Genomic DNA, 22,627 nt, shown 5'->3' with positions numbered 1-22,627 from the left:
CTTGCACAGCGTATATTTGAGGGCGGTCGACAAGTTTTGTGCACGAGCAGAGGAAATCGCCACGTAAGCAAAGAGATTCGCATGCTGTTATTACATGAATGTGATCTCGACTTTTAATACTGCGCTCACGACATTTGTCATTGAAATAACGCCATAGGTAGGCCTAGTTGGCAGATCTGTGTAAAAAAAGCCTGCCGCCACAGCTGGATACCCATAATAATCTTGAATGCACAGCCAACAGAACACAAAATTCAGGATATACAGATTCTAAATTTAATTTAGCACCACTCCGAAGATGCATCAGGTCTGTTGACTGCGTATGTGTTTATGCATCGTGTCATATCATTAAGCTTTAACTGTAATTCTTGTGGAGTGAAAGGATGCCAATAAATCTCAAGAACTCATCTGTTTATGCAGAGGTTGATTTTAATTGCTGGCTGTGTTTTCATATACGCTAAAGCTTCAAAATACAACTCTAAATACAACTTTGTCTGCCTCTTTTGTCCAGTATAATTATAATTTATATTACATCCACAACACAAGTTTTTTTTTTCTTCTTTTGGATTAACTTCATTTAAAAATATTTAACAATGTGTATACTCAATAATAAGTTAAGTTAAATATTTTTTAATGAATGAAGCATGATTTAATTTGAACGTTTATTTTAGAGTACGTGTGTGTGTGTTTGAGCGAGAGATCATGCACTGAGCTGCGGGAGCATCAGAGCAGAGTTCATTAATATTCATGACCATTCCCAGTATAGTCAATATAGAGCTTCAGATTCTGGGTAACTTGCCTAAACCACATACTTATGTAGATATCAGAGAACAATTTAACATATTGAGTCATTGCACTCTATGGGACCTTTAGAACTTTCTATTAAATTTATGTACATTTGGCCATACAATTATGTAATGGAGCAATGCATTTGGTAATGGTACACTGAGACGCTTTAGGTGTTGTGCAAAGAAATCAATGCATATGCTAAATGAAGTTCTCTTTTGTCTTAAGCTGCTTGAATGGTTTAAAATGGTTAAAATTGGATTACTTTAATCTAGCCTGGCTAGCTAAAACATGTTTTTAAAGATCACAGTCCTGTTTCATGCTGCTTTCTCATTTACAGATCACATTGTAAAAAAAAAGGTTGACACCATTATATTTAGTGCAGCCAGGGTGGGCCAAGCTTCTGATTGGGTGAGGCTCCATAGGGGCCAGGCCTGGTTGCACTTGACTGACATTCATACATCCTCTACAATGACCTCAAGGGATAGGAAATTGTGCTATAAATAATAAACAAAATTGAAATAATTTTAAGCAAATAAATAGTTACAATAGGTGTTTTTTTTGTTTTTTAGAATGTTCTTGTAAAGATGGTCAGATGAACATAATCGTTTACCTTGTGTAAAGTATTTTGTCTTGTGTAAAGAATAGTTTTACTATATGCTATTTAGTATATTTGTATGATAATGTACACCGTTTCTGTGATCCATCAACTGAAGCAAGAAAAGTGTAGGATTGTGGCTGTGATGAAGGCACCTTACAGAGACGATTGTTGCTTAATTCTATTTGTTAATTAATAAATACAGTTTTTTAAATAATAATAAAAATAATATTAATAATAGTAATAATAATAATAATAATAATAGTCGTAATAATAATGTTATTTTATTTACCTGTAATTATTTGCATGCTTAACATGAAAAGATAACTTGACACATACTGCAAGAATTGTTTTATTGAGACACTTGGCGACTGTTAATATATAAATTTACCTATAATTCTACCTGTAAATAGGGCCATACCTATCCCTTTTTTGTTTTTGCATTGATCGATTTAATATATTGTATAGACAATATGTAATAATTCATTCATTCATTTTCCTTCGGCTTAGTCTCTATTTCAGAGGTCACCACAGCGGAATGAACGGCCAACTATTCCAGCACATGTTCTGCACGGCGTATGCCCTTACAGCTGCAACCCAGTATTGGGGAACACCCATACACTCTCATTCACAAACATACATTACGGCCAATTTAGTTTGTTCAATTCACCTATACCGCATGTCTTTGGGCTGGGGAGGGGGGGGGGGGGGTGGCGGAGCACCTGGAGAAAACCCACACCAACATGAGGAAAACATGCAAACTCCACACACAAATGCCAGTTGACCTAGCTGGGACTCGAACCAGCAACCTTCGTGCTGTAAGGTGACAGTGCTAACTGCTGAGCCAACGTGCCGCCCTATTTAATAATTCATTTAATCTTTTATTTTATGTGTGTTAAAACCACAAAGACATAAGATATATGAATATACAGACAGCAGTGTCTACAGACAGTATTTCTTCAATTTATTTTTATTATCAACTAGTTATACAGTTTACTCATTCCTAGTGATGGAAAGAGTACTGAAATATCATATTTAAGTTAAAGTACCATCACTTGCCTGAAAATGTAATGCAAGTAGAGTAAAAGTATCTGTTGTAAATATTATTCAAAGTATGAGTAAAACGTAGACCTTCAAAAGTGCCCAAGAATAGTGAGTATGCAAAGCTGATGCATTTACATGTAATTTATGGATGTGTTTAAACGTAACATTCTGTAGTGCATTTAGTTATTGCCCAGTAGGCACACAAGGCCATAAGACGTTAATATTAGGTTGGATTTAGGTTTTAATGTTGGGTGGCCAAAATGCCAGTGTCTAAAGACAATCTTCTTGTAATGTCCAATGACGATGTCAAATGACGTTGATATTTGGTTGATTTTAGGTTGTGTTAGAAAGTGACAAATCCAACGTGGAGCCAACATCCTAAACCAACGTCTAATACTGACATTTATTCATCAGGTATGACAACCAAAATCCAACATCTGATAGATGTCATAGTGTTAACGTCCACACAACGTCAAGCTCTAACATCATTAGGTGTTGATATTTGGTTGATTTTTAGGTTGGACGTTGGACATGATGATTTCAACCCACATGATGATTTACCTTCTATGTGCGATTTGATTGGACAAGAATCACAGGACTTATTTTTCTAATCCCCATAGACAAGAAAAAATAAAGTAGTGACTGCAGGTTGAAGGAAAGTAGTGGAGTAAAAGTACCGAAACAGCATTAAAAATGTACTTAAGTGAAAGTAAAAGTACACATTTTTAAAACTGCTTAGTAAATTATAATTTCTGAGAAAAACTATTCAATTACAGTAGTTTGAGTGTTTGTAATTTGTTACTTTACACCACTGCTCATTCCTCTTAATCTGCTTTTTCAGTATTGGCTTGTGTATGTATTTTAGTAATGTGTGTATATTTCATGTGTGACCTGCAGCTATGCAGCAGGTGCTGGACAACCTCAAAGAGCTGCCGCCTTCTACAGGAGCCAAAGACATCGACCTCATCTTCCTCCGTGGCATCATGGAGAGTCCCATCGTTCGTTCCCTCGCTAAGGTGCAAACCCATTCTCCATTTTGTAACATGATATATTTAATAACCTTAACACCTCAACCTGTTGCATTTAAAATAACTAGCCATTTAAATGATTACTTAATTAGAGCGCTTGTATCTTCAGTGCAATATCAACATGTACATGTCCTGTGTGCACACGTTTGTGAACTGGAGGCCAGGGGTTGTTCGCCGTGTCACAGGTCATGAGTATGTGATGTACAGGGGGCCTCTTCTTATTCTTAATATAGATGCGTGAAATTTTTCAGATTGTGAGACTTGCTGGTTGAGCTTGGCTTTGTTTGTTTTGTGAACTAACACTCTGTTGCGGAAAACATGTAGTCCATGTTACTGAACTTGTGTTGATTTTTATGGTAGAGTTAGTCCAAAATACACGTTTCACGGATTACACATTAAATCTACATTGACATAGATTTCACTGAATGTAATGTTTGTTCGTTTGCTTTATTTATAGAGCACATTTAAAACAACAGATGTTGACCAAAATGATTTACAAAATGACCAACACACAAATTCTGTACTATATATATATATAACAAAATATCTAAAACAGATTAAAATTAATCAATTGCAATCAAAAAGCAAGAGACAAAAGGTGATTTTATATATATATATATATATATATATATATATATATATATATATATATATATATATATATATATATATATATATATATATATATATATATATATATATATATAAAATATTTATTTTTTATTTATTTTATTTATGAGACTTAAAAGCAAAGCACCAAGGGAAGAGCACGACCTGATATGTAAAGGCAGACCATTCCACTGACGAGGGGCTGTGACAGAAAAAGCCCTGTCACCTTTTGATTTTTAACCCTGATTTGGGAACAACTAGCTAAAACTGGTTTTCCGACCTAACTGGCCTCAATAAAGTATGCCAGTGAAGAAGCTCACCAATGTAAGTAGGTGCCAGACCATTTAAACCTTTAAAACCAAATAACAATAACTTGTATTTAATCCTAAATTGGACTGGGAGCCAGTAAAGGGATGATAAAACTGGTGAGATACTAGATACTACTAATTTTGTCCCAGTTTAAAGCCTAGCGGCTGCATTTTAAAGCATCTGCAGGCGTACAGTTGAAGCCTGCAAAACTTCTGAATACAAAAAATTGCAGTAGTCCAATCTAGACATAATAAAAACATTGGTGAAAGCTTAATAAGCTTTCTATGTATATGAAAATCACTTTTTAAATTTTTATTATACAAAATATTTTATATAGAAAGAAAACATTGTAAATGTATAGTATTCTGTAAAAATAGGGAGATTGTAGTAGGCAATTATATTTATATATGATCATGATATAATTTACTGAAGATATATTGTGTATATATCTTATATTTAATATATTACAGAAGGATTGGAAATGAACACAATGTTTTTAAAAAAAATTGCTCAAGTGATTTTAGTTAGATTTTTATATTTACTTAAGACATTTAAGACTTTGTTAAATTCCCCCTTTTCACAGTAAATGTAATTAAATTTTTTTATTATTGTTTTACTGTTTAATAATTAGTGATTTAAAAATTTAGTAATGAATGGTTTGTGTAATGTTTGAACAGATTAAAATTGAAAACACAATCTGTGGAAATAAGTGAAGCTGTTTTGATTATTAGATGTATTGAAAAGTACTAGAAATCAAATTATTTTATGATAAAATATTAGAATTGATTTGCAGTTGTAATGAAAATCAAACCCAGAGGCACTTGATAAAATAATTGCTTTTAATCACTTTGTGTGTGGTTGTTAAAACTCTTCCACCTCAAGTGCACCTGACAGTGCGTTTGTTAATGCTGGGAGACGTAATCCATTAATCTTTTTCTTGGCTCAAATGCTCAAGCTATTTGTCTCCGCCCATTCTCTCTCAGGCCCATGAGCGATTGGAAGACGTTAAGCTGGAGGCGGTTCAAAGTAATAACGTGGAGCTAGTGAGTGAGATCCTGTCTGATATGAGTAGTCTGATCATTCGGGATGAAAGTGCAGCAGAACTCTCTAACATCCTGAAGGAACCGCATTTCCAGGTATTCAAACTTTCTATGTGTGAACTGAATTTATTTAACTTTACCTTTTTATTCAGCCTGTTTCTGTTGCACTAAAGAAAAATTTGTTCAATTTCTCAATCGCTAACAGGCCATTTGACTTTTTTTATTATTAAGAAGATTATTTGTTAAACTTGAATGTTTTTCATTTTATGATTTGAATAAAATGTTCTTGATATTTTTAGTCCTTGTTGGAAGCTCATGACAAGGTGGCCTCTAAATCATATGAAGCTCCTCCCACCAGCACCAATTCCACCAGTATGTCCAGCTCATCCCTCATGCCGGCTGACACGGTTCGCATGATCAGCATCCAGAAGAAGGCCGGAGAGCCTCTTGTGAGTGACAGTTGAGCTCTGTTTCACAGGATTAGAGTCGATAGTGGGTCAGAGGTTCAGCTCTGTTAGAATAGACCCGCTACTAACTGCTAACTGGTTGTTTCAAATCCAGATAGTGTGAAAAGTCATTTTTGGTTACAGTAATATAGTTTGCTACATTATAAAAATAGTGCTTGGTTTATAAAAGAAAATTCTTCAATTTCTTTATTTAATATAAAAGCAAATTAAGTTTTTTTTGAAAGTGAAGTTCATTAAATTATTTACCGAAATAATATTTAATTGTTTTAGTGATATATTATAAAAACAATATCATTAGGAAGATTTATTATTATTATTATTATTATTATTATTATTATTATTATTATTACAAACCACAGAAAATAGTATATAACCATTTATTTAAATACTGTATATTGTGTATTATATTAAAGTATCTACAACAATTTAAATTTGCAAGCCATTTTTATATACGTAGAAAGAATAATAATCTCTGAAAGGGATATTTCACCCAAAACTGAAGATAATTTAATCATTTACACATCTTTGTTCTAAACTTTTTCTTCTGTTAAACACAAAAGAAGATATTTTTAAGATAGGTGGAAACCTGTAACCATTCTTTTGTAGTTTTTCTTACTATGGCAGTCAATGGTGACATGTTTTCATCTTTATACTCATAATTTACACTCCCTCAAGTAGTTCCAAACCTTTGAGTAGATACATTTTTTGGGGGGAGAACTATCCCTTTAATGAAACTTAAACATAAAAAATAAAAATAAATAAAAATAACTTTTGTGAAAAGGAGAGCAATGTTCCATCGTCGTATTTATGTTTAAAAAGTGTAAAAATTTTTAATGATTGATTAATATTTCAGGCATCTACTGTGATCCTCAAGTAGAGATGTTTATTTTTTAAATATGTAATCAAATGATTCTAGCAAATATACATTGTTACGCTAAATTACATTTTAATTGGTGGTTTCTTGGAAACAATGTATGAAATCAGGATGCATTTTAATTAGTGGTGTAATGGATCACAAATCTCATGGTCCGGATCGCACTACAGTTTTTGAGCCACAGATCGGACCATTTTTCAGATCAGCAAAAAAGGGAGGAGACAAATGTTATTTGCTTTTCTATTTATAAAAATCAAGAAAGAACCAGCTGAGAAAATAGCTGGTTTTTAAATAAATAGCTGAAAAATCCAGCTGAAAATATTCAATGTGAAAAATGTGCTACTCTTTGCTACTGTTGCTTGTACATGTTGTACAAGATTTTAGATTTCTATATTTAGCATTATTTATTTTCAATTAATGATTCAACAATTCACACATAGATTGTCATGTTTCATTATAGGTGTATCATTTTTGAAAACCTATTCAGTGACATAATTTTGATGGTTGTTTGTCACCACCTATTGGTTAAACAATGTAATTGCTACAACATTCACCAGCGTCAAGTTCCATTAAACAATGATTTTAATCTTTACCATAAACATCAGTGTTTTTATCTGAACTATAAACTGTTCTCCCAGTACTTCTGTGCTATTTAATTGTTTGTAATGAACTGAAAAACTGTAAAAAAAACTGAATCTCTCTCGATCAAACGCAGATTTGAATTCAGTGATTCAAAGGATTAATAAACATATACAAATCATTCATTTATCATTTATGTTGCGTGGGTTTGAATTGAGATCACAATCTTTTAATGTTTAATTGTGCAGCTTTACACTGAATGCATTAATGCAGCTAAACTAACAGTGAGAGAAAACGCCTTTTATTTTATAACCTAAGAAAGCATTTGGGTCCCACCACAACTTTTTTCCATCATCATTATATTTTACAGGGAAACCAAAATGCTTTCATACTTATGATTTGAATGACGCTGGAGGCGATCTCTCTGCAATTGTTATAAATGTTGGATTAACCTACAAGTTCAAAAAAGTTATTAATCTGCAGGTCACGTGCGTTCTAAACTGTTGGTACTATGCGTAACTCTTTATTCTGATATCAATGGTCTTTTCTCTTTAAGGGTGTAACATTCCGGGTGGAGGAGGGTGACCTTGTCATCGCGCGTGTTTTGCATGGCAGCATGATTGACAGGCAGGGGATGCTGCATGCAGGTGATGTCATCCGAGAGGTAAACGGCCGAGAGGTGGGCAAAGACCCCATGGCATTACAGCACATGTTGAGGGACTGCAACGGAAGCATCACACTCAAAATCCTCCCGAGCTACAAGGACACACCTCCACCCGCACAGGTTAGCGCACCACTCAATCACACCAAAATACAAAATACATTTTATTTAGAGCTGCACAATTGATTGAAGGTGAAAGTTGAGCATTCCAGAGTTTACTGACAAGCTACTCAAAAGCTTGTTAAATTGCACATTAATGAAATCTAAGGGTATACATACACTAGACATGAAGTTGAGGAGAAGCGCTCTCACTCAGTACAATGGAGATTGCTTTAGTTATGTTGTTTTGTATTATTTTTAGTCATTTGAGATGCAGTCATACACAGTCAAATATTTTGCTGAACAAATCCACCATGTTTGACACTCTTAAATTGTTATAAAAGTCATCATGCTGCATGCATTAGGAGGTTTGCTGAAGGTGGCAGCTGACATGCAACAAGGGGTTTGTATCTTTAGTAAACTATGATGGTTTGTTCATTGAAAAGTAAGAATGATTAATAAATCCATAAAAAACAGTCTCTTAAAATTGACACTGCGGCTTCAGTTTTCCGCTTGAGCCCAACTAAACCACGCTCTGGACCACCTCTTCTAACCAGGCCAGGGCCACCCAACCGAACCGTGCCTGGTTGGAAGAGGTTCGGATAGCCTAGTGCGAGTACACCCTTAGATAATTGTTCTGTGATAATTACAGCTGTTGGCATAGTTTTTCAACTACGGCTATGAAAATACCAAATTTAATATTACATTATTTAATATTACATTAATTTACTCCAAACTTGCTTTTATAACTTCAGTCGAGTGTTTGAAAGGAATCCTTCTGTGAGATGATTAAGTAGCCATGTGATTATTAGCTACATTAAATCTGTGAAATCTGTTAAATCTTGTGTAACTGCTATGGGGATTTACTGGACTTCTACTTCGTGGGTTTTTGGAGTTCTTTAGTGTGAGAGTGCCTTCTGTCCGTCAAAGGCGATTTACTACTGATTACACAACTGTGTTTCACTGACAAGATGTGCCTGACTTGATTAATCTAGATTGCAATTTCATTTCGATTTATCGTGCAACCATAATTTTACTAGCATTGTTAAAATACTGACATTTCACTACATAATGAGATAAATGTCTACAAGTCCTCTCAGCAATAATGGTTTCATTTTCAAACACTCAAACAGTGTTTTCAGTGACTCAATGTGGCTTGGTTCACAGTTGATACTGTAAACTTAATGCTTTTTACATCTTTGTCAGTTTAAACATTCAAGTGGACTAATATGCAATATAGACCACAGTCCTAGTGCAGCTGCTGAACTAAGTTCTGTTACACAATTCTTGTACAGATTACGTCAAATACCTGTTTTGGTGATTCTCCTTTTATGAACACAGTCAGTTATGTTATAAGTGAACACAAGTTGGGTCTGTGCGTTAGCTCTTAAAATGACTAATGTCAGGCACAGATGTGTAATTTTTAATGTTCTTTACGATTGAAGTTTGTCAAACTGTACAAGCATGGTCCCCATGTCACAATGTAAGAATTCCGTTTTAAAAGAGCATCGAAGACGAATGTACACAAGAATACTTTTCTGGTGCTATCTCTCTCCTAGCTGCTTCCTTTTTAATGTAGTGGCAGTCAAGCCGCGTTCACGCTACGAGTGACTTGCAGTGGCAAAGCGAATGTTGAGTGATGTGACAAAGTTAAGAATCTTTCAGCATTATGCAAATAAAGGGAGACTTTCTTGAGGACAGCCAATACGAGCATCAGTAGAGCTCATGTGATCCTTTCTCAGCTCCTGCATAGGCCAGTTGTATCTCTGTGCTGTAGACCTACACTGACCCCTGTTTGCGGGAGATACATGGCTGCAATAACAGATATTTTCTTCTTGATCATCTTTGTAGTTAAGCATTTTATTTACTGATTGCATTTATATGCAGTGTTTTCTCGGAACAATGTTTACTTTCAGTGGCACAAAAACTCATTCGCTCTCTTTGAATAGCACCATAAACGTTACTCAAGCAACCTCAAGGTGGGAACGTCCACTAGCTACTAGGCATGGACGGATATTAGAATCTGACAGTATGGTTTCACTGTATTGTGATTACTGCTCTAAGATAAGTCCTTTTTAATGTCTGGGTAAAAAAAAAATTTCTCTGTTGAAACAATTTATTTATATTATTTCAATACATTTTTATATATATATATATATATATATATATATATATATATATATATATATATATATATATATATATATATATATATATATATATATATATATATATATATATATATTGGAACGGTAAACATGCTAAATAATTAATTCAAATAAATTAATGACTTCCGTTATCTTCATTCATTTTGCAATATTAATGTTATACTGTTGCCCTAAAAAACTAAATAAAATATTTGTAAAAAACACAGAAAAAAAAATTACATATACCGCAGGAATGGTATTACAAAAGTTTTTAGCGGTTTTAAAATCTTGACTTAAAATTCTTTTTAAAAAATAGCAAAACCGTTTCTAGGTTTTTTTTTTTTTTTTTTTTTTTTTGTGTAAGCAAGTATTTTAAAGTACTTTAAAAATTTTATCATGGTTGCTCTATATTGAGCCAACTCTTATCCTTTGATTAGCATCATTTCTATTGGGTAATAGTTTAATTCACAGAATTTCTACAAAGTATGTTATATACTATAAAGTCACAAACTTTTTGGTCACATCCATAACCCATGTTTGTTTTCCTCATTTAAAATCTAAAAAATGTTTACAGATTGATATTTTTCTGATCCCATAACTCTGTGGTTAGTTGTTTTGGAAAATATAAACAGATGTTTTAATAAAATCTTAACATAAACTTTCTCTGTGAATTCATGTTTGGGATATTTTACTGCAAATGTCACATCCATAACACTGGAATTTCTCTCATATCAAAGTTAGAAATTCTAGTATTGTGGCAACACTGCATTTTACACGCATTACTTAGAGTTTAGGCCTAATTGGGTAGTTTTTGAACTACTTGAATAGTTTTCTGAATAAATGCTATGGTATTTGAACAATCAAAAAAATGTCAGATTGTTTTTCCGAATTTGGATTGTTTGTCTGCAAGCTTTCTCTTCCTTGCTATTTAAATGTCTAAATCAGAGGTGTACATGCAGTATCCTGTAAAGGTTTTCAGCTTTCAGAAGCTCTTATCTTTTATTATAAAAGCAAAAGTGTGAATCATCAGAGGAGCCTCACATAAGTGCTCACACATGGCCTCATCGAGTTGACGTTGCATGCTAAATAAAATCATTTTTCGACAGTATTGCGAGACATTCAGTGAGATACATTTGGAAATAATTTCACAAAAGTTTTACATTTATCTATATGTATATCAAAATATAAATAGATGGTTTCTAATAATGGGTGGGTAAATATGTGAACAATTAATATAATTTCATGCTAAAGATCATCCACATCTAAACTACTATTGTTTTTTCTTAGTTATCAGCGACTGAGAGTACAAAACAGTCTTTAACCTTAGTTCTGATAGGATATGGGTTAGTTGAGTCCTTGAGGATGCAGAAAAAAAGACCTGGCCTTTGGGTGACTCTGAAAGCCCCCGGGCTGAAACTGAGCATGGTTATATCCCTATTAATAACACAACCTGTGCTAAGTAGGGCGGGTGGGAGGAGTCAAACACATACACCCTTATACAGATTAATCCTGAAATTAAGTTGTTACTTTTTAATTGTTTACTAAGTTTATTTTTTTGTTCAAGTTATAATATTATGTTTATAATTTTGAGAATTGCCAGTTAGCTAGCTGGCTGGTTTTATGCTGCTATGACTTGACGAGATGCCCACTAAGACTACTGCTTACTGTATTAAAAGGTGGTCTATTCTAAAGTATTCTATAAAGTCTTTCTATTATAGCCTCAGTAAAATCATGTTATAGTTTGTGATAAAATCTGAACTGTCACAAAAATGTATAGAATGGAGGTGCACTTAGTTTTCAAGGGGACTTGCTGTATTATGATCCGAGAAGGGGAAAATCACCTGAACAATGACAGCCCAGTGAAATAAAAAGAACAGCAAAAATTGAGACAAACAAACTAAACCAAAACTCATCTACCATATGTAGTAGGTAGAGGAGCATATTGTTTCATCGGGGTGGGGTCCTATCAATACCCCAAATAAAGAGTTTTTTTATAAAAACTGTAATAGATGTATCTCAGAGATGTATGAAATTAAATTCAGTCGTTTTACACTTACAGCAGTGTGTCCTCGTGGTATTAAAGTCTTAAAATGTCTTGTTTCAAAAACAAAATTTTAGGCCTTAAAATCTTAAATTCACTGAAATATAGTGTTGTAGGTCTTAAATCATTTATCATCTTAGTTTATCGACACCCAATCACCAATAATCAATCTTAAAACGTTTTTGTTTATGTTCAAGTTTGTTATTGCAAAAAGATACAATTCACAATAGCTGTTAGACATTTTTACAACAAATTCTCTAATCAGAGAACGAAAACTATAGCAACACATCCCTTTACATGATCTTCCATTAAAGACAAAAACTATTTACAGAACCGGGCCATTCAAAAAATGTTTTAGTGTTTTAACCCTGTTTAAGCCTAAAATTTCATACATATTGGACTTGAAAGGGTCTTGAGTCTTAAATTTGACTTGAAGAAACTTGCAGAAACCCTGTACAGAGAACGATAATTCACAACATTAAGCAACAAAAAATATCACAAGTAAAGCAGGTGTTGCAGATCCACAAGAAATGCAACAGTTTCTTGTCCAAATCCCAAATGCAAATGTGTTCAGATCCAAAAACAGCACTGTTGCACGTCAGCCTTTTTACCATTTGTCCACTTCCTGAGAGCTTGTGTCTAAACAAGAATTTGTCCTTTACACACTTGCCTTGAATAAATACCCCCCACACAAAGAGCAAACACTGGAGGGTTTACAGGGTTTACCGGACTTCATTCCATGTGCCAAACCTAAATTTCGGTCTTTTTTAGACCTGGACTTTACTCCGTATGTGTTCAGTGAATGAAGCGCTCTGTTTACTGTTAGGTGCTCATCACTGATAAAGATCCACAACGCTCCCTAAATATTTCATGTGAAAATATTCTGTTGCCCTTCATGGAGAAGTCCTTTTAAAACGCACCAACATGGCTTGCTACATTTACTTTAGTTTATTTCACCAAGTCAGTTTTAGGCTTCAGTGATGTCAGCAAACAAAAAAATGTTGCCAAGCGTTACTGCAAACCAATGCTAACCAATGCTATCATGTAAATCTTTTTTCTATCACATTGTATGAGAGAGCAATAGTGATTATAGAGAAATATATAGTGTGTTTAGCTTACAATTTGTAGCTTTAAATGATTTATGTCAATAAGACTGTGACACATTCTTTGCCTTTTAGGTGTACCTGAAGCCACATTTTAACTACAATCCTGACACAGACAACCTGATCCCATGTAGAGAGGCGGGTTTGGCTTTCTCCAAAGGAGACATTTTGCATATAGTGAACAAGGAGGACCCCAACTGGTGGCAAGTGAGAAGCAAACGCATTTTTCTGTCTCTTTTTCCATTTTGGTTCTTTTAAATTATAGAGTATTTAGCATATTGAAACTATGCAGTGTTTTGTTTTTCTTTTAGGCATGTAACATAAATGGAGGACGTACTGGTCTGATTCCCAGTCAGTTTCTGGAGGAGAAGAGGAAAGCATTTGTAAGGAGAGACCTGGACGGATCAGGTATAGACCATTTTGAGGGACGTAAACTGTAACAATGGTCCTAACGTATTTCCTGTTTTACATTCTTAATCTTCTAAGAATCCAAAAAGGTTCGCATCTTGATAAATAATGTTTTGATAGTAATTTTAATGTTAAGTTATGATCAAATTGCATATTAATATTGTTATGAAGCAGTTTGACAACAAGTAGGAAATGTTCCCAACGACATCACCACATTGAAATGGTCTATAGTGGATTATGGTATTTTAATTTTAGGTGAAATCTAGGGGATTATACTTTATATAAAAATCAACTGCGCAGGCTTTGGCATTATGCAAAGTTGTTACCCATTGCGTTAATCATGTAAACAGTAAAGAAAACATTCTCCTGGGGTTTTGTTGTAGGAATCCTTTGTGGGACACTAACAGGAAAAAAGAAGAAAAAGAAAATGATGTACTTAACGGCAAAGAATGCAGGTTAGTACTGCTTGTTTTTTACACACACATGTATGCTATATCAAGCGCTTGCAGTCTTGTTTTGACAGTAATTGATTCTTTTATTAAAGGTGTAGTAGGTGATTTTTCTTTAGAAACATTTTTGTTGTGCTGGTTGAAAGCCTCTTCACAATCCAATAGTCATGAATAAAGTAAATGATATAAATGTATTTATATGTATTTTTATATCCTGGGTAAGGCATAAGACTAAAAATGTTCATCCAATGAAAAATTTGTCAGGCCGACAGTTCCCATAATTCTGATAAGTAGCCCAAACTCTCTGTCAACAAATGTAGATTTGTACGTCTGTGCAGCTGTTCATGCAGGTCCGCCATTTGCACATACACGCATGCCGCGTTCACATGCACACAAGAGAAAGTTACAGCAATAAAAACAAATGCTGAATCAAAACTTTTTAAAAACCCTGAATCAATATTGGAGTTACTTTTACATGCTGGAGGAAGGATGACACCATGGCTGAAGTATTTATTTTAGACAGGTAATGTTCTGTTTTAAAACTATTTTAGTCACTTAAAGCTGATGTAGATTGTGTTGTTTTGCAAATGCGTTATATGCATGGAAGTGTTGTTCAGCCACTGAAATCTTCCGGAGAAAGATTGACGTGACTAATTCCAGTTTCAAAAGGGTCCTTTTACAGCATTGATGATGTAAATTTTTATTTAGTTTAACAATAAAACATAAGTAAACAGTGCTATTCTGCCTAGCCTGCTTTACTGAGGTGAAGTTGGTTTTATGTTCACATCACATTGGTTCATTTTTGAACAATGACAACTTGTGACGCACTCCCTGTATTGTTCAACATGCTACTCTGAAAATTCGCTCTGAAATAGCATGCAAGTATGGCTTAGTAATAAGTGTAATTCCTGCATGCTGCCAGCCAACCGCTAAGCATACAGTAGTCGCTTTAGGACAAAACGTGTGAGAGAGTGAGCACGCATGATATATTCCACATTATGACAAGTTTTGCTGGCTACACAACTGAAAATGTGCTGGTTTTTCATTGGGAATTGTGGTATTATAAAGTTGACATGACATGAATGACGAATGACATGAACTTGTGGGTTGTCTACTGTCATCCTTAAGGTGTGCGTTCGTCATTTCAGGAGGTGTGGCTTTGGACGGCAGGGGAGGGAGATTCAACAATATTATGCTAACGGATAGCATTTAGACAGATCACCTACTTCACCTTTAATTCAGGTCTAATTTAACTGATAAAGTGACAGACTTGTATAATGTTACAGAAGGTTTTTCTTAATGTTTTGTTAACGTTACCTTGTATACTATTTAAATTGACTACCCTTTCGTTATGTTCGTTTTTGCACTATTGGCGGTTTGATCGCAAAACCATGACACCATATAATCATGTATTTTTTTTCTACGTACTACAATTCTATTTTCCCTATTCAATGGAATTCATAGAAATTGTAATATTTACAAAAAAAAATTCTATTTGATTACACTGTCCCACAGCAACATTAATATATTATAGAATAGTGTAGAATGTTTTATAATATTAATTTATTTAGTGTCTTTTATTGAACATACAGTTTGTATTTTTTGACATTTTTCTTTTAAGAGTAACACATTAGTTACCTTCCTTGGTAGTTAGTTACTTTTATAATGATGTATTTCAGTTACTAACTTGGTTAATATTTTTGAGAGAAGTAACTGGTAACATCAAGTCAATTCGAGCTTCATTGTCATTTCGCTACATGTGTAGACATACAGACAAACGAAATGTTGTGTCTCACAGGACAGTGGTGCTACATAAATTAATTAAATACAAAACACAACACTGGACATAAGAGTTATTTTATAAAACCTATGCATTACTAACATATACTATAAGATGCTTAACTATGCACAGAAGGCTTAACTATAGACATAAGATACTTAACTATACACGTAATACAGTCTATACAAGTACTTTCACATGAGACAAAGCAATGATGTGCATCGCAACATGATTGTGGTACATTTAGAGTAAACATTATTTTCCTTATTGACTTGTTGGATGGAGTTTAGCTAAAGTGTCAGGTACATAAGAGAGAAGAGTGTTTCTACAGGTGGTTTGTCAAGCCCACTCACCTGAATGAAGCACAATTTGAAATGCACAATGTTTCCAAGAGACATGGAGTGATTAAGAGTGTCTATAGTGCAACCTGGTGTCAGGGTCAGAGAGATGAGAGGGTGTCTTTTTTACAGATTGTTTGTTAAGCCCACTCACATATTTAGGAATGCATAAGTGAATGGATGCCCAACTCTATCTGAGGGTTTTTACTTTAGTTTGAGTCCTTGCTAAATTTTGATTGCTGTTGTATTGATATAATGAACCATTTAACTATTCTCATGTCATAATTGTATACATTTGTTATATAATTGTGTGTTCTTGATTGTTGCTGGTTTTCCCTGTTAGGAAGATTTTTACTGTTGATTATCATACTCTTGAATTTGATCAGAGTGTATTGTTGTCCAATCATTTTCCCAAAATATGGGTTAAAATTAGGTTGTTACCAAAAGTCTTACCATTTGCTAAAACACAGGGCTAGTTGGCCAAAATGAGACTCAAAATCACCCCAGAGTGAATGAAAACATCCCCAACAGCACACAAGGGTTAAGTATACTGAGGGAGAAAAAAAGGATGGAATTATTGTGTCGCTTATAGGTTGTTTGCAATCACATGGTTCTGGTGACACACAAAATTCAGATAGAGGGCAGGAAGTAAAAAACTGAATAGGAGACAAAGAGGAACATTTGTATTTTTGCGATTTCAGAGGAGATATAAATAAAAAATAACCACATATGTTGGGCATGATCCTTAAATCATGAAGAGGGCTGAGTTTTCTACTAAATTAAAATATATTTGCCTGTCATCAAGGCGGTGGATACTGTATAAGCTAATACGTTATATGAAAAAGTACTATAGTAAATACTTTTAATCTTAGAAAGCATACTATAAATAATTACTTGAATTCAACTGTTGTATTGCTGTGGTTACATTGTTGCTGTGGTACGACCCAACTGTGGTAATAAACAAATTATTCAGGCTTCAGTTTTCTACGCTATAATTATACACCATCATGATGCACCACAGTTTACACTAACGTTACCGTATTTATTATAGTTTATCAGTTTACTATGCTACAGAATTTTATAGCATTTATTAACAAAGAGTTGTACACATTATACACTTGACTATGTGGTTAAAAACATGTTTATCATAAATTACTATAACGATATCTTCCACACATCACAAAATAACAGATGAAAGCATGCAAAAGCATGGACGCATAGTCTACATTATAATTTATTTATTTTTATAAGGGGGAACAACTGCTCCACAATAACAACAGTCTAGTTTTGTCGCAATTTAGCATTTTGTTCTTTTTTACTATCAATGAACTTGCCATCAACCAACATTCTCCTCTGCTGTGCATCTCGATGTTCACATTAGGGTTGTTTATTCTGCCAAAACGCCAGTAAATACTTGATTATTTCAAAACAAAATGAGATTTCATTGCAGCGATTACATGGCAGGGTACGTTATTTATATTATCCTGGATTTTGTAAGTGTGGTAGTGTCTAGCATATTTATACACTTAACTAGGCCTGTATATGATGTTTATTGGTGCTGTCAAATGAATAATCATGCTCAAAGTTTGTAGACATGGATGTATTGAAAAAAATATTTCTTTCATGCTGCCTTCTGTTTTTCAGCCAGTTACTTGAACCTTCCTCTTTTATGAGCAAAAACTTTTGGAAGTATATAAAAGCTGCTTGGCATGTCTTGTTTTGGCCAATTTAAACAATTATGAACAACATAAAACAAAAACATTTTGATGTTCTGATAGCGATTCCGATGTAGAAGAATCGCTTCTTGCCCTCCATCTGAGTCTCGCGGGTCATCAATGATGTCATGTGAAAACGGCCTATTTGGTGCATAAATACGAAATTACGATCTGACAAAAAATAAATAAATAAAATAAAACCAATTTATTTTATTTATTTATTTTTTGTCAGATCGTAATTTCTGAAGGAGTAATGATTTCAGGTTTGCCATCACTGGAATAAATGACTTTTTATAAACTATATATTAAAGTAGTCAATTAAAATTGTAGTATTTCAAAATAGCACTATTTTACTTCAAATAGTTTGAATGAGTAGTAAAACAAAATGTAACTTAAAATGTCTCTTTCTAATAGAATTTGATCGGCATGAGTTGCAGATCTACGAGGAAGTAGCAAAGATGCCTCCATTCCAGAGAAAAACTCTTGTTCTGATTGGTGCACAGGGTGTAGGCCGTCGAAGCCTCAAGAACCGACTGATTGTGTTAAACCCGTTGCGATATGGAACTACTGTACCCTGTGAGTTGATAAGTAACAAATGCTTATAACATCAACTCATTAAACAATTAACCTATTAAAAAGCTTTTCTTCACATTTGCCATTTTACCAATAAAACTGGAGAATTGCATCTATTTCTCAGTCACGTCTCGGCATCCCCGTGATGATGAAAAGGATGGGCAGTCGTACTGCTTTGTATCACGGGAAGAGATGGAGATGGACATCAAGGCGAGTCGATACCTTGAGCATGGAGAATATGACGGAAATCTGTATGGAACCAAAATGGACTCGATCCATGAAGTTGTTCGAGCAGGACGCACTTGCATCCTGGACGTCAACCCTCAGGTTAGTGATTTTGAGGGTAAAAGCCAAAATGCACATATTTCTATTCACATCTAAAGTGTATCATCATAGTCTTGACATATTAGCAGTTGGTGTGAATATACTTGCTACTTTATTTACCTTATTCTTTGTGTATTTTGGCTTGAGACTTCCGGTCCCATTCACTTCTATTCAGTTTTAGATGTTAAAAACAGCTCTTTCTGCAGCTTAATCAAAGCAAACTGATATTTTCTTATATTATTCTACTTGGTCTGTGTAGTCATGCAAACCCTTGTTTGTAGAGCAAGTAGTTGACCGTTTTCTGCGGTTTACTATTCCTAGTCATTTCTCCCGAAGGCAACTGAAGTTCTAAAACTATCGCAAAAATGAGCGCACTTCCGCATTGTAGAATAAGGTCAATATTTTCAAATTTCATCAACTTATCCAGGGTTTCCCAAACTTTTTTTTTCTTAAAGACCGGTTACTCACTGAAGCAAAACAGAGCTGAGCCTGGTCAGTACCTCAATTTGAAAAACCTCAAAGTGAGTCCCATCTTTCAGATGAGACGATAAAACGAGTTCCTGACTCTCTGTGGTCATTGAAAATCTCATGATATATCTTGGAAAAGAGTAGGGGTGTAACCCCGGTGTCCTGGCCAAATTCTCTCCATCGGCCCCTACTGATCCTGGCCTCCCAATCATCCCGATCTTTTGAATTGGCTCTATCACTGTCACTCCACTCCCCCTATAGCTCATGTGTGATTAGTGCACTGGCGCCGTTGTCCTGCAAGTGTATCTGTCTGCGGACTGCAGGGGGTAGGGGGATGAAGGGGCGTAACTTGTAGTTAGTTTGAGAGGTTTAACTTGCAGTTATCGAGATCCCATTGAACCATGCGAGATGTAACAACAAAATGTTGTTGGCAAGATGGCGGAAGTACTTAACTACCAGAGAACATTTTCAGCTAATGTTTCATTTTCAGCTTCATTTGATTCATTTATTATTTTTATTCATTTAGCTAATACACAATGCAACTCCCCTCGCTGACGACTTCTGGGGTAGGTGTAGACATTAACACCTACAATAGTTGGTCACAATAACTGTGACGGTACGGTTAAGGGTTGGGGAGGGTGTAGACATTAATAGCTATGGTTGGGTTAACAGTTAGGGAAGGTGTAGACGTTTATAGCTATTGTTGGGTTAAGGGTTGGGGAAGGTGTAGACGTTAACTATGGTTGGGTTTAGGGTTGGGGAAGGTGTAGACGTTAGTAGCTGATGGTTGGGGAAGGTGTAGACGTTAACTATGGTTGAGTTAAGGGTTGGGGAAGGTGTAGACGTTAGTAGCTGATGGTTGGGTTAAGGGTTGTGGAAGGTGTAGACGTTAGTAGCTGATGGTTGGGTTTAGGGTTGGGGAAGGTGTAGGTGTTAGTAGCTGACAGCTGGGTTAAGTGTTGGTTAAGGTGTAGACGTTAATAACTATGAAAATCTTCACTCTGGCCTGAATTTTCAGAAACATGTAACTCTGTGGTTTTGCTGTTTGTCCACACAAAAAACCACAGAAAAAATATGGACAGGGCCTACAAACGCAGTTGTTGCTTTCAAAAAGGTAGTAGCAAAACAAGTCATGTCAGTATATTTTAAATGTACTTAACAATCATATTCATAATCATAGAATTCATAGAACCGATAATATTTATAATAAAATATTACATTTGATAATGTCTCTTATGCAACAAAATATAGAATAGTATAGAATGTTTTATAATAATAATTTATTTAGTGTCCATTTTATTGAACATAAAGTTTGTATTTTTTTTTGAGTAACACATTAGTTTCCTTGGTAATCAGTTACTTTTATAATGATGTAATCCAGTCACTAACTCTGAGAGAAGTAACTAGTAAATTTTTGAAGTAATGTGCCCAACACTTTCTGAGGGTTTTTATACTTTGGTTTGATTCCTTGCTAAATTTTGAGTGCTGTTGTATAGATATAATGAACCATTAAACTATCCTTGTGTCAGTTTTATAATGTAGGCTTATTAGAAATAATAAAAAGGAATATAATATTGCAGTTGACTAGTTTGCCATGCTCTTTTTAAACGTAATGTGTCTGTACAATATATTAATATGTACTTAATTATATACTTAACATTAAACCTATTTATTTGAATAACTCCTAGTTCGTAATTGAATCAATTTAAATAATTAAAAAAACACATCCAGTCGGTTTGTAAAAAATGCTGATCATACACTTTTGCTGTTTTAACTAGCAGATACTGCCAGGCTGTGGTGTTTTATATTTAATAAATGTATTCTACAGGCGCTGAAGGTACTGAAGACATCAGAGTTTATGCCATTCGTGGTTTTCATCGCTGCCCCAGAGCTCGACACATTACGGGCCATGCACAAAGCTGTGGTGGATGCTGGAATCACAACCAAGTTACTGACGGTCAGTCGCAGTTATGCTGTGAGGAGTGCAGAAATACAGTTCTGGAAATTAGATCTCAAGTTCACCTTTTCTAATCTGGCCTGAGGTATGATTTGAAAAGTAGTATAGAACAATAAATTAATCAATAGCTTATACATTCACAGTAGTATTTTATTTGAGATGCAATTAAAAGCTTAGGACACAACGGATAAGAGCTAAGAGTGTACAGCATAAATTTACTAAAAGATCACATCATTCACTGTAGTGTGAAGCCTATTATGATGCAGTTGGAATGACTCTTAAAATTTCTACAATGCGTTTTGTGAATCGCTCCTATATTTATGTGACTTTTAGCTAAATATTACACTAGCAAGAGTGCAGCTTCTTCTTTCACCATCAAAAAATACTTTCAAACAAGGAAGGTTGTGCACCACATTTATTCAGGATTGAGATATTGCATTGCTCTGTTTTTGAATTAATCTTTTGAGTCATTGATTCAGGGATCCATTTATAAAGAGAGCCAGTTGCTTTTGTTTATGAATCCTTTGATTTAATTAAGCATTCACTTATTATAATTTTGCAAACCTCTAAAAATGATCTTGCTGCTTTGAGAAATTAGCTTCCCAGTTTTCTTGTTAATCAGGGGTGTCAAACTCAATGGTCCTGCAGAGTTTAGTTCCAACCCTGCTTCAACACACTTACCTGTAGGTTCCAAAGAAGACCGAAGGAGTCCATTATGCTGAGTTCAGACTGCATGATTTTCAAAGTAGTTGTTTCATGGATCTTTTTTCACGCTGCATGACTATCTGGGTTGTTTTCTTTCGGTGCTGTGTTTACACGGAAGGAAGGATCGGCGACAGGGTTTCACACTGCATGATTTTACAATAGGAAGAATCGCTGACAACTTTGTCCAAACTATCTTTCACAACCAAACAAACGATGAAAAGTGACATGGAAACAATGCGTGGTCACGTAATAGATCTTTCCTTATTAACTACATAATGAGAAGGAAGCCCTAAATGGGATAGAAAATGTACTTGTTTTGCTCCCCTGGCTTTTGAAGAGAATTAGAAATTTCTCAACTTTTTTAATACTTTTCGACTCTGTTGTGGTATTGCTCAGATGACACGTCAAACAGACACGGGTGCTCCTGTCAAATTTACTCTAGTTTTCCTTCCATTTCTTGGCTCCAAATAAACTGAAAATGAGCGCTTTTAACTTCCCCAATCTCTCGCTGGCCTGCAGGTACCCATA

At 34.6% G+C, this 22,627-nt stretch overlaps 1 protein-coding gene across 4 annotated transcripts in view; it reads left to right on the top strand.

Moving 5' to 3' along the window:
* Positions 1-22,627, top strand: part of pals2a (protein associated with LIN7 2, MAGUK p55 family member a) — a 48,016-nt gene that overhangs the window by 18,495 nt on the left and 6,894 nt on the right. For all 4 annotated transcript variants that reach the window (XM_056475876.1, XM_056475874.1, XM_056475875.1 and 1 more), the window contains 10 exons: positions 3,323-3,441; positions 5,355-5,507; positions 5,711-5,860; positions 7,888-8,115; positions 13,458-13,589; positions 13,694-13,790; positions 14,174-14,245; positions 18,487-18,648; positions 18,770-18,972; positions 21,266-21,394. In XM_056475876.1, the coding sequence (XP_056331851.1) occupies positions 3,325-3,441; positions 5,355-5,507; positions 5,711-5,860; positions 7,888-8,115; positions 13,458-13,589; positions 13,694-13,790; positions 14,174-14,245; positions 18,487-18,648; positions 18,770-18,972; positions 21,266-21,394 (1,443 nt within the window). In that variant the 5' untranslated portion in view covers positions 3,323-3,324. The remainder of the gene's footprint in view (positions 1-3,322; positions 3,442-5,354; positions 5,508-5,710; positions 5,861-7,887; positions 8,116-13,457; positions 13,590-13,693; positions 13,791-14,173; positions 14,246-18,486; positions 18,649-18,769; positions 18,973-21,265; positions 21,395-22,627) is intronic.

This window comes from Danio aesculapii, chromosome 16 (assembly GCF_903798145.1).
Source record: "Danio aesculapii chromosome 16, fDanAes4.1, whole genome shotgun sequence".
In the NCBI taxonomy this organism is placed as follows: domain Eukaryota; kingdom Metazoa; phylum Chordata; class Actinopteri; order Cypriniformes; family Danionidae; genus Danio; species Danio aesculapii.
The sequence above is the reverse complement of the archived record's forward strand: the minus strand, read 5'-3'. Positions and strand labels throughout refer to the sequence as shown.